The 15380-nt window shown below is 45.1% G+C and overlaps 1 protein-coding gene across 7 annotated transcripts in view; it reads left to right on the plus strand.

The window, feature by feature from the left end:
• The window catches only part of MINK1 (misshapen like kinase 1), a 503992-nt gene extending 489432 nt beyond the window's left edge, over positions 1-14560 (plus strand). For all 7 annotated transcript variants that reach the window (XM_069215741.1, XM_069215740.1, XM_069215743.1 and 4 more), the window contains one exon: positions 11796-14560. In XM_069215741.1, the coding sequence (XP_069071842.1) occupies positions 11796-11879 (84 nt within the window). In that variant the 3' untranslated portion in view covers positions 11880-14560. The remainder of the gene's footprint in view (positions 1-11795) is intronic.
• Positions 14561-15380: the final 820 nt, after the last annotated feature.

Genomic DNA, 15380 nt, shown 5'->3' on the forward strand with positions numbered 1-15380 from the left:
TCTAGTGTTGGTAGACAGCCGCACATTTCACTCTCTGCAGTGGTGGAACAAAACCAACCTTTTAACGGGCAGCCATTACTAGAGCCTATTCCACAGATCATTCTGGCAACAGACGCCTCTCAGACAGGGTGGGGTGCTCATCTCTGGGACCTCACTATCCAGGGTCTTTCGGATCAAACACACCAAACTCTACACATCAGTTACCTAGAGCTGCTAGCTGTTCACCTAGCACACAAATCGTTTTTAATTCATCTCACCAGCAAGGTAGTTCTCATACACAAAGACAACCTGACAATCATGTATTATGAACAAAAACGGTGGGGGAGGGGAGGGAAGCACAATCACTACAGTTGTCTCGCCTTGCACAGACAATTTGGTATTTGGCCATTCCCCACAATATATACCTTTTAGCTGAATACCTCCCAGGAACACACAACAATATTTCCGACCTCCTCAGCAGAATGCCACAACAAGTGGGAACTCCACCCCGAGTCTTTCTACCCTACTTGCAAAAGTGGGATTACCAAACATAGGCCTATTTGCAACAAAAGAAAATGCAAAATGCCCAAACTTCGCCTCCAGTGTTCCAAACCTTCAGTCCAAGGGCAATGCTATATGGTTGAACTGGTCAGGGATATTTGCCATTGCTTTTCACCTCTTCCTCTTCTTCCGTATCTGGTTCGGAAACTCGGGCAAACTTCTCTCACACTCATTCTAGTGGCACCCACAAGGGCAACTCAACCTTGGTTCTCCGCTCTTAAACCTATCAGTAGTACCACACAAGAAGAATCCCCTTGACCTGGACCTTCTCACGCCACTAAAATCAAATCAGACATCCAATCCCAAGGAGTTGAATCTTGCCATTTGGCTTCTGAAGGCATAGAATTCGGGTATTTAAACCTATCTCAAGAATGTATGGATATTCTTAAGGAAGCACATAGACCAATTACTAGAGCGTGTTATGCAGCAAAATGAAAACATTTTGTGTACTATTGCATTGCTCAAATTTGGGATCTATTTCAAGTGTCAGTGCAAAATCTAATGTTGTATCTCATTAGTTTACAAAAGGCAATATTAGCATACCCTTCGTAAGGTTACACTTAGCAGTTATAGCTGTATACCTTCAGAACAGGCCGCATTCTGCTTTTTCAAAATCCCTGTTATTAGATCTTTTATGGAAGGGACTAAAAGAGTAATACCGCCAAGACTGCCCCAGTGCCTTCTTGGAAATTTAATGTGGTCCTCGCTAGACTCTTGGACCCACCATTTGAGCCACTACACTCGTCCTTTACAGCTTCTGTTTGTGGAAAAAGGCTTTTTTTGTAGTACCAATAACTTTACGCTCCAGGCATTAACGTTACAAGAACCCTTTTTCCAAATACACACAGATAAAGGGGTCCTTCGTACTAATCCAAAATGTTTACTAAAAGTGGTATCTCAGTTTTATCTCATTCAAATAATTGAATTGCCAGTCTTTTTTCCACAACCTGATTCTGTTGCTGAAAGAGCCCTCCACACATTAGATGTAAAAAGAGTGTGTTTGTTCTACATTGATAGAACTGAAACCGTTAGGAAAACAAAACAACTTTTTATTGCCTTCTCTTCACCACACAAAGGCAACTTTATTACTAATCCCACAATAGCAAGATGGATTGTCAAATGTGTCCAAACTTGCTATGCAAAAGGCCATTACCTATTCTGCCTTGAGCACACTCAACTTGTTAAAAAGGTGCATCTATGGCCTTTTTCGGTAACATTCCCATAACTGACATAGGTAAAGCAGCAAAATGGGCTGCGCCACACATTTTCACTAGCCATTACTGTGTGGATGTTTGTGCACGCCAACAAACTAATGTAGGTCAGGCAGGGCTACGTACTCTCTTTCGAAACACTACAACACCCAGAGGTTTGCCACCGCTTTTTGAAAGCGCTGTTTTACAGTCTCTGCAGAGCATGTGTATCTACAGCCACACGTGCCATCAAACGGAAAATGTTACCCAGTAAACATCTTTTTTGAGACATGTAGTGCTGTAGATTCACATGCACCCACCCTCCTCCCCGGACACCTGTGGCTGTAGTAGTCTCTGCTATACATCAAAATGCATGGACTTTATTTTACTTTACCTTACACAACACTCCATTCATAACCCACCTGCGAGAAAACAATCTGAAGATGGAGTTGATACCCATGTGCATTACCAGCAAGAGGAGGAGTCATATACCTTGTGACTTGAAAGACTTTTAGAACAAAAACAACTTGTAACCTTCCAGACCCAACACTAGATGGCGGAAGTATGCAGAACATGTGACTCTACAGCACCTGGTGCCACAAACAGATGCTCACTGGGTAAGTAAAAAATTTCTTTACTTTAAACTTTGGGACTTTCTCATTAATGTTACACTTTACACTTTCCAACATTTGCTTCTCATAATCTTCAGTTTGTTGAAACTGGTTTAATAGGTTCATACTTTGGCATTAGTCGTATTCGGATGTGGTTCTTATCACCAACATGACGGAGTGGGGTACCATTAGAAGAAAAAGATTGTTACATTTGGTAACATTCTGTCTGATGGATGTGCAGGCTTCATGCAGAGTCCCTACAGCCCTCCTGCATCTCATTTTGAAGATGTAGAGGTTCAAGTGTATTTCTCTTTTACCTCCTTCCGCTGTCCTTAAACTTTGTGGGTGTTTGGAGAATTCACTCTTTAGCACATGGGCCCCTTGTGTTCAACTTGCGCATCACTTTGAGTGAAGCGACGAGACACTTGTTGTGATATCGGATGGTGCCACTCACACTGAAAATGAGTAATTGCTGAAGAAAATGTCCACATCCAGTCTGCCTGGGAAGGAGTTTACTTCAGGTGCTACAACTATTGCAGTAGTTTAATTACTGGAAGACAGAAGGGCTAGTGCGATGATTGGCTACATTTACAGTCGGAGAGTGTCATGGGTGCATAGACCTCATCATAAAGACATCCAGAACAAAGTCTTGAAAGTGCCCCACACCCCAGAGATAATCCTTATGTTCGGTGGCATGTGTAGCTGCAGATACACATGCTGTACATGCTGTGCATTGTCCGCCGTCTGGTGTTGGGTTGGAGTGTTACAAGTTGTTTTTCTTCGAAGAAGTCTTTTCGAGTCACGAGACCGAGGGACTCCTCCTCCTTTGTTTCCATTGCGCATGGGCGTTGACTCCATCTTAGATTTTTTTTTCCGCCATCGGGTACGGACGTGTTCCTTTTCGCTCCGGGTTTCGGGACGGAAAGATAGTCACAACTTCGGAAAACTACGTCGGTATTGTTTCGTTCGGTATCGGGTTAGATAGAATCGACACCGAATCGTGAAGAGCTCCGGTAGCCCTTCGGGGTAACTTCGATCCCCCGTCGGGGCCTGGTCGGCCCGACCGCGTGTAACATCGACACCGATGGAACGGACCCCGTTCCGATTCTGTCCTAAATGCCACAGTAAATATCCATATACAGACCAACATTTGGTCTGTAACTTGTGCCTGTCGCCCGAGCACAAGGAAGAAACGTGTGAGGCCTGTCGTTCGTTTCGGTCCCGAAAGACACTCCGTGACCGAAGAGCCAGAAGGTTGCAAATGGCGTCCACGCCGACAGGACAACGAGGGTTCGAGGAACAAGGAGAAGAAGAGGAAGCCTTCTCCATCCATGAATCGGACTCGGAGGAGTTCGACGTCGAAGAAACCGTGAGTAAGACATCGAAACAAGCACCACACGGGAAAACAGACAAGGCCCAGGGGACGCCACTGCCAACAGGCCATGGCTCAACCCATAAAATAGGTGACCATCCATTGGCACCGAAAAAGGGCGAACTGGTGCCGAGATCGTCCGACTCGGGTCGAGACACAGGCACGCAGCAATCTCGGGACCGAGAAATTGCTGCCGAAAAGGGTCGACGCCGAGACAGCGGAACCGAAGCTGCTCGACGCAGAGACAGCGGCACCGAGGATGATCGACGCCGAGAAAGCTCGACTACAAAAAAGAGAAAATTCTCCTCGGAGCCGAAAACAAGCAAAGACAGTTTCGGAGCCAAAACGCCCAGCAACCGAACCGACTGCCAGCTCGTATTCAGAGGAACAATCACTGTCCTCTCAAATGCGCAAACACAGATTTGAAGAAGAGTTACAAACCACTGACGTAGACCACACCCAGAAGCGGATCTTCATACAGAGTGGGACAGGGAAGATCAGCACTCTTCCCCCAGTCAGGAGGAAAAGGAGATTCGAGTTCCAAACACAAGAACAAACACCACAAGCAAAAGTGGTGAAGAAAGTAACTCCACCACCCTCTCCTCCACCTGTAACTCATACATCACCGGCACAAACTCCGTCACATTCACCAGCTCATACCACCATGAGCCAAGATGACCAGGACGCTTGGGACCTATATGACGCCCCAGTATCAGACAGTAGTCCTGAGTCGTACCCTACCAAGCCCTCACCACCTGAGGACAGCACAGCGTATGCACAGGTGGTAGCTAGGGCAGCAGAGTTCCATAACGTGTCGTTACACTCAGAACCTGTCGAGGATGACTTCCTTTTCAACACCCTCTCCTCCACCCATAGCACCTATCAAAGCCTGCCTATGCTCCCGGGAATGCTAAGGCACGCAAAACAGATCTTTAAAGAACCTGTCAAAAGCAGAGCGATAACTCCACGGGTGGAGAAAAAATATAAAGCACTGCCCACGGACCCTGCTTTTATCACATCACAACTGCCACCAGATTCAGTTGTAGTAGGGGCAGCTCGCAAGAGAGCCAACTCGCACACATCAGGCGACGCCCCACCTCCGGACAAAGAGAGCCGCAAGTTCAACGCAGCTGGAAAAAGGGTTGCTGTACAAGCTGCAAACCAGTGGCGCATCGCGAACTCTCAGGCGCTCCTAGCGCGATATGACAGAGCACATTGGGATGAGATGCAGCATCTCATCGAGCATCTACCCAAAGAATTACAGAAACGGGCAAAACAAGTAGTTGAGGAGGGACAAAATATCTATAATAACCAAATACGCTCCTCTATGGATGCAGCGGATACAGCTGCAAGAACAATAAATACCGCGGTAACCATAAGAAGGCACGCATGGTTGCGCACATCCGGGTTTAAACCCGAGATACAACAGGCAGTGCTCAATATGCCGTTCAACGAACAACAATTGTTTGGACCCGATGTGGACACGGCAATTGAGAAATTGAAAAAGGACACTGACACAGCCAAGGCCATGGGCGCACTCTATTCCCCGCAGGGCAGAGGCACTTTTGGCACATTTGGCAGAACACCCTTCAGAGGGGGGTTTCGGGGTCAAGCCACACAAGCCAGCACCTCACAATCAACACCGTCTACCTACCAGGGACAGTACCAAAGGGGAGGCTTTCGGGGCCAGTACAGAGGGGGACAATTCCCTAGAAACCGGGGAAAATTTCAAGGTCCCAAAACCCCTACAACCAAACAGTGACTCACAAGTCACTCAACCCCTTCACACAACACCAGTGGGGGGAAGACTAAGCCAATTTTACAAAGCTTGGGAGGAGATAACAACAGACACTTGGGTCTTAGCAATTATCCAACATGGTTATTGCATAGAATTTCTTCAAATCCCTCCAAATGTCCCACCAAAAACACAAAGTATGTCAAAACAGCATTTAGACCTTCTGGAATTAGAAGTTCAGGCATTACTGCAAAAGGACGCAATAGAATTTGTACCACGTACACAAAGGAACACAGGAGTTTACTCACTGTACTTTCTAATACCAAAAAAAGACAAAACACTGAGACCAATCTTAGATCTCAGAACACTAAACATCTACATCAAATCAGAACACTTTCACATGGTCACGCTACAAGACGTATTACCACTGCTAAAACAACAAGACTATATGACAACCTTAGATCTAAAGGACGCGTATTTCCACATACCGATACATCCCTCGCACAGGAAATACCTAAGGTTCGTATTCAAGGGAATACATTACCAATTCAAAGTGTTGACGTTCGGTATAACGACCGCACCAAGAGTATTTACAAAATGCCTAGCAGTAGTAGCTGCACATATCAGAAGGCAGCAAATACACGTGTTCCCCTACCTAGACGATTGGCTAATCAAGACCAACTCCCTAACAAAGTGTTCACACCACACAGAGTATGTCATACAAACCCTCTACAAACTCGGTTTCTCCATCAACTATGCAAAATCACACATTCTGCCGTGCAAAACACAGCAATACTTAGGAACGACAATCAACACAACAAAAGGGATAGCCACTCCAAGTCCACAAAGGGTTCAAATTTTTTACAAGGTTATACAAGCCATGTATCCGACACAGAAAATACATGCAATGATGGTATTAAAACTCCTAGGCATGATGTCTTCATGCATAGCCATTGTCCCAAACGCAAGACTGCACATGAGGCCCTTACAACAGTGCCTAGCATCGCAATGGTCACAGGCACAGGGTCACCTTCTAGATCTGGTGTTGATAGACCGCCAAACATACATCTCGCTTCTATGGTGGAACAGTATAAATTTAAACAAAGGGCGGCCTTTCCAAGACCCAGTGCCACAATACGTGATAACAACAGATGCTTCCATGACAGGGTGGGGAGCACACCTCAATCAACACAGCATCCAAGGACAATGGGATGTACATCAAACGAAGTTGCATATAAATCACCTCGAATTGTTAGCAGTATTCCTAGCGTTGAAAGCATTTCAACCCATCATAACCCACAAATACATTCTTGTCAAAACAGACAACATGACAACAATGTATTATCTAAACAAACAGGGGGGAGCACACTCGACACAGCTGTGCCTCCTGGCACAAAAGATATGGCAATGGGCAATTCACAACCACATTCGCCTAATAGCACAGTTTATTCCAGGGATCCAGAATCAACTAGCAGACAACCTCTCTCGAGATCACCAACAAGTCCACGAATAGGAGATTCACCCCCAAATTCTAAACACTTACTTCCACATTTGGGGAACACCTCAAATAGACCTATTTGCAACAAAGGAGAACGCAAAATGCCAAAACTTCGCATCCAGGTACCCACACAGGCAGTCTCAAGGCAATGCTCTATGGATGAATTGGTCAGGGATATTTGCATACGCTTTTCCCCCTCTCCCTCTCCTTCCATATCTAGTAAACAAATTGAGTCAAAACAAACTCAAACTCATACTAATAGCACCAACATGGGCAAGACAACCCTGGTACACAACACTACTAGACCTGTCAGTAGTACCCCATGTCAAGCTACCCAACAGGCCAGATCTGCTAACACAACACAAACAACAGATCAGGCATCCAAACCCAGCATCGCTGAATCTAGCAATCTGGCTCCTGAAATCCTAGAATTCGGACATTTAAACCTCACCCAAGAATGTATGGAGGTCATAAAACAGGCTAGAAGGCCATCCACTAGACACTGCTATGCAAGTAAATGGAAAAGATTTGTTTGCTACTGCCATAGTAATCAAGTTCAACCATTACATGCATCTCCAAAGGATGTAGTAGGATACTTACTACATTTGCAGAAATCAAATCTGGCCTTCTCTTCCATAAAGATACACCTCGCGGCAATTTCTGCTTACCTGCAGATTACCCATTCAACTTCACTATTTAGGATACCTGTCATTAAAGCGTTTATGGAAGGCCTAAAGAGAATTATACCACCAAGAACACCACCTGTTCCTTCATGGAACCTCAACATCGTCTTAACAAGACTCATGGGTCCACCTTTCGAACCCATGCATTCTTGCGAAATGCAATTCTTAACGTGGAAGGTTGCATTTCTCGTTGCCATTACATCTCTAAGAAGAGTAAGCGAAATTCAAGCGTTTACTATACAGGAACCTTTTATTCAAATACACAAAAATAAGGTAGTTCTAAGAACTAATCCTACATTTTTACCAAAAGTTATTTCACCGTTCCACTTAAATCAAACAGTAGAACTACCAGTGTTCTTTCCACAGCCAGACTCAGTAGCTGAAAGGGCACTACATACATTAGACATCAGAAGAGCACTAATGTACTACATTGACAGAACAAAACTAATTAGGAAAACAAAACAACTGTTTATTGCATTTCAAAAACCTCATACAGGAAACCCAATATCAAAACAGGGTATAGCAAGATGGATAGTTAAGTGTATCTAAACCTGCTACCTTAAAGCAAAGAGAGAGCTGCCCATTACACCAAAGGCACACTCAACCAGGAAGAAAGGTGCTACCATGGCCTTCCTAGGAAATATTCCAATGAACGAAATATGTAAGGCAGCCACATGGTCTACGCCTCACACATTTACTAAGCACTACTGTGTAGACGTGCTATCCGCACAACAAGCCACAGTAGGTCAAGCCGTACTAAGAACTTTATTTCAAACTACTTCCACTCCTACAGGCTGAGCCACCGCTTTTGGGGAGATAACTGCTTACTAGTCTATGCACAGCATGTGTATCTGCAGCTACAGATGCCACCGAACGGAAAATGTCACTTACCCAGTGTACATCTGTTCGTGGTATTAGTCGCTGCAGATTCACATGCGCCCACCCGCCTCCCCGGGAGCCTGTAGCCGTTTGGAAGTAATCTTCAACATTTGTAAATATATTACTTAAACTTTATTTTGTACATACTTATTCATTCCATTGCATGGGCACTATTACTAACATACACAACTCCTACCTCACCCTCTGCGGGGAAAACAATCTAAGATGGAGTCGACGCCCATGCGCAATGGAAACAAAGGAGGAGGAGTCCCTCGGTCTCGTGACTCGAAAAGACTTCTTCGAAGAAAAACAACTTGTAACACTCCGACCCAACACCAGACGGCGGACTATGCACAGCATGTACAGCATGTGAATCTGCAGCGACTAATGCCACGAACAGATGTACACTGGGTAAGTGACATTTTCATTTCAGCATAAACCGATGGTGGAACGCATGCACCATGGTTCCTCAAATTTGTAACTTCCTTCTCACCCTTTAGAGTGCAGGGAGCAGTCTAGAGCGAAGGAACCTGCATCAGAGAAAGAAGATTTCAAACCAAACCTAAGGACTTGTATGTCTCAAGGCCACTTGCGTCCTTCTTATTCCCTGGCACTGCTATGGATAAGTATTTTGAAGCATCATGTGGGTCAGCACTGGGCATCAGCCTGCAGCTGCTCAATGAAAGAAGACTGTAGCCCCGGCCGCATGTTGGGGTCTTTCCTGGTGGGGTCCAAAGTGCGACCACTTGAAGGAGGCGCCTTTTGGGCTCTGACTCCTCACGTAATTTTGACCTCAAAAGTATCTTTATATGACTAGGGAGCTCGTTGCAAAGTCACGTGGACTCATGAATTCCAGACTCTTCTGGGAAGATATGTGATGTCCGTCTCTGGGAGCGCAAGACCTGTTTTCATGGTCTAAAGTAATTTCTTCCTCAAAAAATAAACTTATGCAAGTGTATGCATGGACCTCATGCTGGGCGTAGGCATGCTGCAGAGGTGTGTAAGATTGATAGTGCAGTGCTTTTTGGTGCCTGCATCTTTGATGATGTTATCTCCACTAGCACAAGCTGTCTCTACCAGCTAGTCGCTAGGCAGTCACTCACTATCAGAAAGGGTTGTCACTTTTCACTGCCTGTACTCCTTTCTGCCCTTGTTCAGTTCCAGTCAGGATCGCTAAATGATCTGCCCCTGTCAAAGTGCCCTTCTCCTGTGCTGCACCACTTCCCTATCCGGTTAGGAATGCTTCTTTAGGTTCGGGGTGTGTCCCTGATTGCTTCATCATTACACTTCTTGAAACTCCTGTATTCCAAGGATTTAAAGAACATAATGTGCATAACTGTGCTTCCCGCTTCTTTTAAACCCACGGAACTCCTTCTTGCCAACATGGCATGCAATGAATCCCTTGATCCCCTTGACTGGACTGAAGCATGTTTCTGGTCTCAGCCATGGACTAGATCATTCAAGGGATCTCAGTGCCCCAGCTGGCTTTTTGCTGTTGGACCTGTCCATTGCCTTTCATGCAGTGGATTATTCCATCCTAATTACTCCTCTTAATTATAACAGATTTGCCAACTCTGCCTAAAATGGGTTCAGCTCCTTTTTAGATGGGCGTTCGCGAACAGTTTTGACGCTCCCTTTCTATTTTAAGGAGTGCCCTATATGGTGCAACATTCCTCACTCTGCATGTTCAATGTCTGGCAGAGCTGACCAGGAGTTTGGGGTTTCACATATTGCCTTATGCTGACACACAGATTATTTCCATGTGATATGATGTAAGGTCACATTTCCTGACCTCCTGCGCCTCAGAGACCGTCAGCAGTACAGTCACGGGTGACAGCAAACCTTTTTAGTTGAACGTGATAAACCTAACTTTTTAATCTTAGGTGCCATCGAATTAGTTTACCATAAGATCTTTATCCTTCACGTGGGAGCTCTCTTGCTCAGTGTCCGCAGCTGGAAGGTCAGGAGTTCTTGTTTGACCAGAAGCTTTCGTTCAATACTCGGATCCAAAAACACGTAACCCATATGTTCTGACACTCAAGTCCTTCTCTTTCTCCTCTGGGACATGTGGGCAATGGTCATCATCGACTCAGCCCTGCTATGCATCTGAAGTCTAGCTCTGCTTTCCTGGCTTTCACAATTGCAGATTGCAGTTGATCCAAAACATGGCTATGTGTGTGGCTGATCTTCAGTGCGCGCAGCATTGGCTCGCAATCAAAGATCACATCCAGGTCAAGGTCCCTCTCGACTGGTTAGTTGGGCCTGATACCGCAAAGTCATAAACATCTGACATATCTAAGGTGTCCTTATCCAGGGAAACTCCTTATATCAGGTCCCTTTTACTGCTTTCCCTCCCAGGGTACGGTCCTTCAGTATACGGGAGCCTAAAGTGTGGCGCAAGCTTCTTCTTCACCATCGCAAACCAACTCTTACTAGATGTTGCCTAGAAAGCTGAAAGCTTCCAGCTTCTTTTTTTTCCCGCTGATGTTCCTGGAAGGTTGCTTTTTTTCAGGTCTGGCTCTTGTGTCTTGCTGCCTCTGTTTTCCCTTCCTCGCCTCCCTCAGTGTGTCTGCAGGTTGGGCAGCAGGACGCTTGCTGGTGGCAGCTTGTGCTCTATAAAATAAATCTGTATAGTTGCGGGTAACAGGTTTTTATAGTGTGACTTCAATGAGAAACATTTAGTTTAAAAAATGAGGACTGCAGGTGTGCTCCAGTCATGTTTCTGTGGGCTTGACGGTGTGCAGAATCAAGTGTGCAGGTTTGATAGGGTTGCGCTTGTTGGTATATGCCATCTCCATTTGGGAGACGTTTTGTGGGTGGTTCAGTGGTTGGCTCAATAGTGCAGCGTACGATGTGTGGATCGCTAGGATTAAAGCAGCAGGGGTTTTCACACGGCTACTGTTGGGTGTCACGCAGCTACTGCTCGATGTCACGCGGCTGCTGATGAGTTTGGATCCACACCCCTACTCTGCTGGATTTTCACTCCCTTCCTTCCCAGAAGTTACTACATTTTGTACAAACACACCTTAACCTTTTGTTTTTATGTTGTTTTTATTCTTATCATTTTTTTATCTGTCTTTTATTGCATGTAAGTGAAATTGATCCAAGAAAGTGTCTTTTTAAATAAGAGAGCCTAGGTGGGCACGTCAAGAGGAGATGCAGGGAGGAAGTCTGGTGCTAGTGAGATCTGATCTCAGACACAAAACTTTGTGCGCCTGTTTTGTTGACCTTTGTTGATCTTTACTCTCCATATATTGATCGCTCTTCATTGGCTCTTCTTTGTACAGGTGTTTTTTGCCTCCGTCCGGTCTGGAGGAAGCAGCCAAGTCTACTTCATGACGTTGAACCGGAACTGCATCATGAACTGGTGATGATGCAATGGAAGGAGTGACGTGTGACACACTGGATATCTGGGAGCTGCGCTGATCGCGTTCCAAAAGATCTGCAAGAGAAAAATCAGAAAAGGAACAATCCCAAGGAGTTGAGATGCCCTGGACATCATGTTCCGAAGCCTGCTGTCACTGGAGCCTGCTGGGAAGTGGTGGCATGCCTACAGCTTTTGTGGTCCTGTGACTGTTAACCCATCATGCTTTTTAAAATGTTACGGAGCTGTGCCTGCTTTTTTCTCTCTATCTCTTTCTCTCTTTTGATTGGTGGAGGACAATCAATGATTTAAAGAAAACTTTTATCAATTTTAAATCAAAAACAGAAAAACACAAGGAACCCTTCTCCTGCCTCCAGCCCCCGTCCCTCCCTCCCTTCCTCCACTGCCAGCTTTCTAGCAGTGGCTCTTGGGAGCTCTCGGAGGTGGCATGCCTGAAGGTTCAACCTGCACCTTTCTTACGCGTAACCGGAAACGGTATTTCTGTTTGCTTTTCGCTTCCACGGGAGGTTGAAGGGGCAGCCCACCAGTGCTGGAGGTGAGGAATGAGACCAAAACAGGACGAGGTACTTACGCACTTTATAAACAATCAGAGACCCCGTTACCCCCAAATCACCAGGATGATTCTTTGAGAATCCACTGCTTGTGTCTGCTTCAGGGACCCCACTACTGCCAAGCCTCCTGTCTTCCTGCACACCACATGCTGCCATCCACCGCCACACTTAACCCTGAAAGATTGTGGGTGCAGGCAAGCCCTAGCATTTGGCTTTGCAAGTCTTCGCCTGTCTCCTAGCAGTGATGTCAACAGTTCACTCTGACCTTGTGCAGTTTATGGCCTTGAGCTCTTATCTTCTCTGCCTGGTCCTTCAACTGACAGATTCAGGGTCACACTGCCCCTGTCCTGGTGCTCTTTTCTGATCCACTCCTCGTAACCTCTACTCTCAAGAGCCTCTTCAGTTTACCCGTTCAGTTTCTAGAGAGATGTGCTCTTTCTGGGTCCTTCCATTCGCCGGGGTTTTGTTTTTGGTGGAGTGGGGAGGGCAGCTTGCCTTATTTTGTTTGATTGATTTAGCTTAGCTCTCAAGAGACTAGGCTAGCTTAGATTGGGCCTATAACACTACGTCAGCGCACTTTCTCCCAAGTTCTATAAAAAAAAACTGAGTGCAGCACTGGAAAAGAATGTTGCTGGGGTGCTTGGTTTGCTGTGCGGTAACCCCTTTCATTTGTAGATCATCAGTTTAATGGCTCTTACCGTTCCAAGAATGTAGCGGTTAGAACATGTACTCCTGCTTTGTTCTCATCACGCTATATAGCAAGAGAACATTGTGGTTGTTTATCACTCTTTCCCAAATCACAGTTTTGGATTTTCGATTTTTTTATTTCAGGGTTCTCAGTTTCAGGCTGATATAGTTGTCATTATTTCGAATTTTTGTGTTTTTTAATCACTATGTACATATGTCTGTTTGTGTACATATACACACACACACACTTAGTTTGTGTTGTTACTGTCTTTTTATTGAGGCGGACTAACACCCCAAATCCCCTTTTTTGCAAAAACATTTGTATATGTGTATGTGTGTGTGTGTTTGTATATGTGTTGCTTTTTGTGAGGATGAACCCAGCCTCCACCCCTGTGTTTTGTTTGTTTATAGATCATGCACACACATACATAAATCATTTTCACCTCTATCACATCTCTACATATTTGATCCAAAGTAAAGGAAGGATGGAATTGTGTTGGCATGCCAGTATGGCAGAAGGCCATCTGTCCTTTATCTTGTATGATTTTAAATACTTGAGGAGGTCGAATAACAAAAGTGGGAAAGCTGACAGTTATGCTAAGTTTTTGGGTGAGTGGCTGGAAAAGAGTAGACACACACAGTGTGTGATTCCACCTAGGACATTGGGATGCCCAGTGGCCTTTGTGAGGCATAAACCCACAGTCTGAAGATCACAAGTCCCCCTGGACGGGCACAGTAGCCTAGGATGGAGGTAGCTACAGATGTTGAAAGCTGTTGCACAGATGGCTTTGCAATGATGAAAGACTCTTTGGGGGGAAGCAAGCTATGACTCTTGAACCACACCCTAAAGAAAATGTGAACACTGTGTAGGAAGGCGAGCTAGTACCCGATCATTTCAGCTGGCTAAAATGAGCAGTCGCCTGGGCAGGTGGCATACGAATCGGAGACAAATGAAGCTGCAGTCTTTGAGCAAGTACTGCATGCACTGTAATCCGCTCCAAATTGTCGTGTGCCCTGCCACCGTAAAGTGCAAGGGAGCATCAAGAATGTGGTTATTCTGATTGGAAACCTGCCCCATCTCCAGTTCCTTGCTGATTCTGACACTATAACTTATGACCCCTTATGTCCCCAAAATAACAAATATTTGTTCTGGTCTCCAGCACTGACAACACTCCGTGGGACAGATCCAGTGGGGCTCTTGACAGCGGACAATCCTGGTGGTGCAAAATTAGAAGAATAAAGAGACAACGAAAATAAAAAAGTTCATTCTTATTTTTATAACTGACAGATGCTGAATAGTTTAAACCTAAATAGGACGATGACAGAGGCAGAGATATTTTATGTAGCAAATTGTAAAAATGAGAAATTGGACTAAGCTATAATGATGATATGGTCTTGTATGTATAATAAAGTTACAGTGTCTGCTCTACTGTCTGTTCCATTTTTTCTGCGATTTACGTTTTGTAGGTGTGGAACTGTACACACCCTCTTGTGGGCAGGGGGCGGTAACAGCCAAGTGAACATCTCCTTGGCCTTTATTTCAATCTGTTTTTCTCTCTCGCAGGTGATCTCTATTGATAGTCATAAGCAATGAATAGTCCCGCCCAAAAGGGGGGATCCCAGAGCCATTTTCCGTAGTATGTCTTCTTAAGTGCAGATATTCGCCTTTCTTCAGGAAGGCCTGTTGAAACACTTAAGAACATTATGCACCCTGTAAGAAAGGCTACAATGGCCAAATTCTTCAGATTGTATTTAAAAAAGGGTAATGAAACCAATATAGATATATACATTTAAAGCCAAACACTTAAGGAAGCTTAAATCTCCTTCACAGATGCATTTTTGTAAAAGTAAAGAGATGAAGGATAGAAGGACATTGTAAGCCTTGTATGCTGCCATTATGAATGTGTAAAAACAGCATCTCTGTGGCTTTAAGGGCCCAGCGACCACCAGTATCCCATCACGTCCAGGAGGTGGCAGTTGCTTAGTTCTTCTTGATGACAGGTGACTGTGATAGATAGCTCCAATAATTGCCTCTGTCATCTCCACTGGGGAGACAGGAGGGCCGCTTATAACTTATATGGAGATTCCCCTGAGAGAAAACTGGGATTATTGGTAGGTACTCATTCCTTCTCTCTCAGGAGCTCCCCAATGATAGCCCTAAGCACTGAATAGAGTAGCAAGCCCATCCCAACCAAGAGAGGGGAAAAGACAGAGGAAAGACCAAAAGACCAGATAAAGCAAATAAATTC

This window comes from Pleurodeles waltl, chromosome 12 (genome assembly GCF_031143425.1).
Source record: "Pleurodeles waltl isolate 20211129_DDA chromosome 12, aPleWal1.hap1.20221129, whole genome shotgun sequence".
In the NCBI taxonomy this organism is placed as follows: Eukaryota; Metazoa; Chordata; class Amphibia; order Caudata; family Salamandridae; genus Pleurodeles; species Pleurodeles waltl.